Raw genomic sequence first — 2,384 nt, 5'->3', positions numbered from 1 at the left:
TGACTTGAAAGAAATAAAACGGTTAACGTTCTCTGTCCCATTTGAAGCTCATTTTGCACACAAAACTGCTAGCTATCATATTTAAAAACTTAAAAGCTGAAAGTTCTGAAAAGTTTTAAAATATATTTGAAAGGGTTTCCTAAAGTTTAGGATATTTCCGCTTACACAACCGGCAAAAGTGGGGAAATTACCGCTTTCGGTTAGAGATTGTTTCTGCGCGCGACCAGATGCCCCTTGATTTTTTTGTGAATCGTTGGCATGGTAATGAATATAGACGGCGCGGCCAGTGGCACTTGATATAGACCAGAGACACTTATCGTCCAGTCAGGGATGCTACCGGCCGACGATCCACCCTGTGGCCGCTCGATTTCATAATGGTGTCATCCTGAAAATGTGCGAAAACTGACTAATATCAACTTTCGGAGAAAAAGCGTAAAAAAAAAATAAATAAATAAATAAGGTCAACACGCAGGTCAACAACTGTGTACTTCTGCTACACTTAAATTGATTACTTTTCTCCGACAAATTAAAGCAAAATTGATGCCAAAAGATAATCTTGTATAAATCATGAGAACTCCTGATCATTTTTGAAAACTGTGACGTATTTAATGCACTGTATCAACATGTGGTGTGTTTAATATTGTTCTGTAGTATACACTTGTCAGTGTCCAGGTGTTAAACTGTGCAGGTTGGATCAGCTTGGATTACTTTCAGGCCTACATCCATTCTTCGACTGTTGACAACCTCTCCCTTTTGAGCTTGCATGACTGGAGCTCTCACTAGCGCTGCTAGTGGACAATCAGAACCTACACACCCACCTCCAGACACGCTCGCTTTTCTCATTTCTTACTTCTAGTCTAAATTACATAGCAAAGCCGTCGTGCAGGAGCGCACCGATCCAGCAGACAGTCAGAGTTTGAAGCAGCAGCGCCAGGGTCAACATTCAAGCTGAAATTCAACATGGAGTCCCCCCCAGATCCAGCGAGCGACCCGGGCAACAGCGTCTCGGAGCCGGCTACCCCGGTCAGGGAAACCCCGGTAAACCTGGAGACGCTCCGGAAAGCGGACCATCCGGCGCCGGTTCGGAGGCAGACCTGCTCCAGCACCAACAGAGGTAACGGAACCGCTTCTTTATTTATTTATTTGTTATTATTATTATTCATCATCATCAGGGGGAGGCGATTTATGAGCCCAACTTCAAAACGAATCAAGTCGGGACGTTATAAATAACTGCGCCCTGACCAAAAAACATAACAAATAAATCCAACCTGATGGCGCACTGGTTTGATTTATTCACCCGAACCGCCGCGGCGTTCGCCCGCTTTGGCTCCAATTAGCGCGTCGGTGCTGCTGCTGCTGCTGGAGCTCATGCTCCTCTGACAGCTCCAATCATGGGGGGGGCGATCCGGTCACAGATGTCACGTTTAATCTGACTGCAAGATTAATCAATTAACCAGGAAGTCCGAATGGACACGCTCCGGTTTGCGCAAAAACCTGCGCTGCGCAAAGCCAAAGTGTTGAAAGTGAACTTTGGAGCTAGTTTATTTGATATATTTACTCCTTTTGTGTTTGGCGCATAGCTGTCTGGATCTTCACATCTCCTGCTCTGTTCCTGTGTGGGAAAGGCAGCTGGAATCTGCCCAAAAAAACGCACCGTTTCAGCCTCAAATCGATATATTCTGCTTCAGAATAAAAGTCGTTTTAAATCATTCTGATTTATAATGGTATTTCTAACATGATTCCTCGTCCATGTTGTACAGTACTGTAACCACACCCCCCTCCCCGGCACAGGCTCGAGCCGCCGCTCAGCCAAGTTCAAAGAAATCCTGCTTCGTCTGCTGATTGTCGACCGCGGAGCTGACGTGACGTGAAGCGAGCCGCGCGGGCCCGCGAACCCGCGAACCCACGGCGCGGTGGTCCGCGCTCGTCCCGCGCGCGCGGGGGTATATTTAGAGTGTGATATGGTGAATGTGGAATGTAAGCTGGTTATGTAACAGGTTTAAGCCATAAACACAGGCGCTCAACTCACAGCAGAAATCATCACCGGGATCTTTGTCGCTTATTTGAATAGTTGCTGAACTCCTTAGTGTTTTCTTTGTGTTTTTTTGACTTTTATTTTGAAAGATTTACATTTGGGGAGAAACATAAACACCACGTAGGCGAATTTGAAAGAGCTTGTGGGTTGGCACATGCAGCTCTTATGTAATAGAGGGGCAAAAGGCAGGTACTTCCTACATTTATTTCTTTTATTTATTTATTTTATTTTTTTACAAGTCTGACTTTCAGACACTCCTAACCTGCTGACCCATATTCACCCCACCCTTTTTATGCACAGGATTAAAGTGCGTCTGGGAAAAAAAGGCAGGAAGACGTTTTGGTCTGTT

The 2,384-nt window shown here is 45.4% G+C and overlaps 1 protein-coding gene across 1 annotated transcript in view; it reads left to right on the top strand.

Annotated features, from left to right (window-relative positions):
• The first annotated feature begins 793 nt into the window (after positions 1-793).
• roraa (RAR-related orphan receptor A, paralog a) overlaps positions 794-2,384 on the top strand; it is a 218,105-nt gene continuing 216,514 nt past the window's right edge. The window contains exon 1 of the mRNA XM_024282663.2: positions 794-1,114. Within this exon, the coding sequence (XP_024138431.1) occupies positions 961-1,114 (154 nt within the window). The 5' untranslated portion in view covers positions 794-960. The remainder of the gene's footprint in view (positions 1,115-2,384) is intronic.

Source organism: Oryzias melastigma, linkage group LG6, assembly GCF_002922805.2.
Source record: "Oryzias melastigma strain HK-1 linkage group LG6, ASM292280v2, whole genome shotgun sequence".
Classification (NCBI taxonomy): domain Eukaryota; kingdom Metazoa; phylum Chordata; class Actinopteri; order Beloniformes; family Adrianichthyidae; genus Oryzias; species Oryzias melastigma.
The sequence above is the reverse complement of the archived record's forward strand: the minus strand, read 5'-3'. Positions and strand labels throughout refer to the sequence as shown.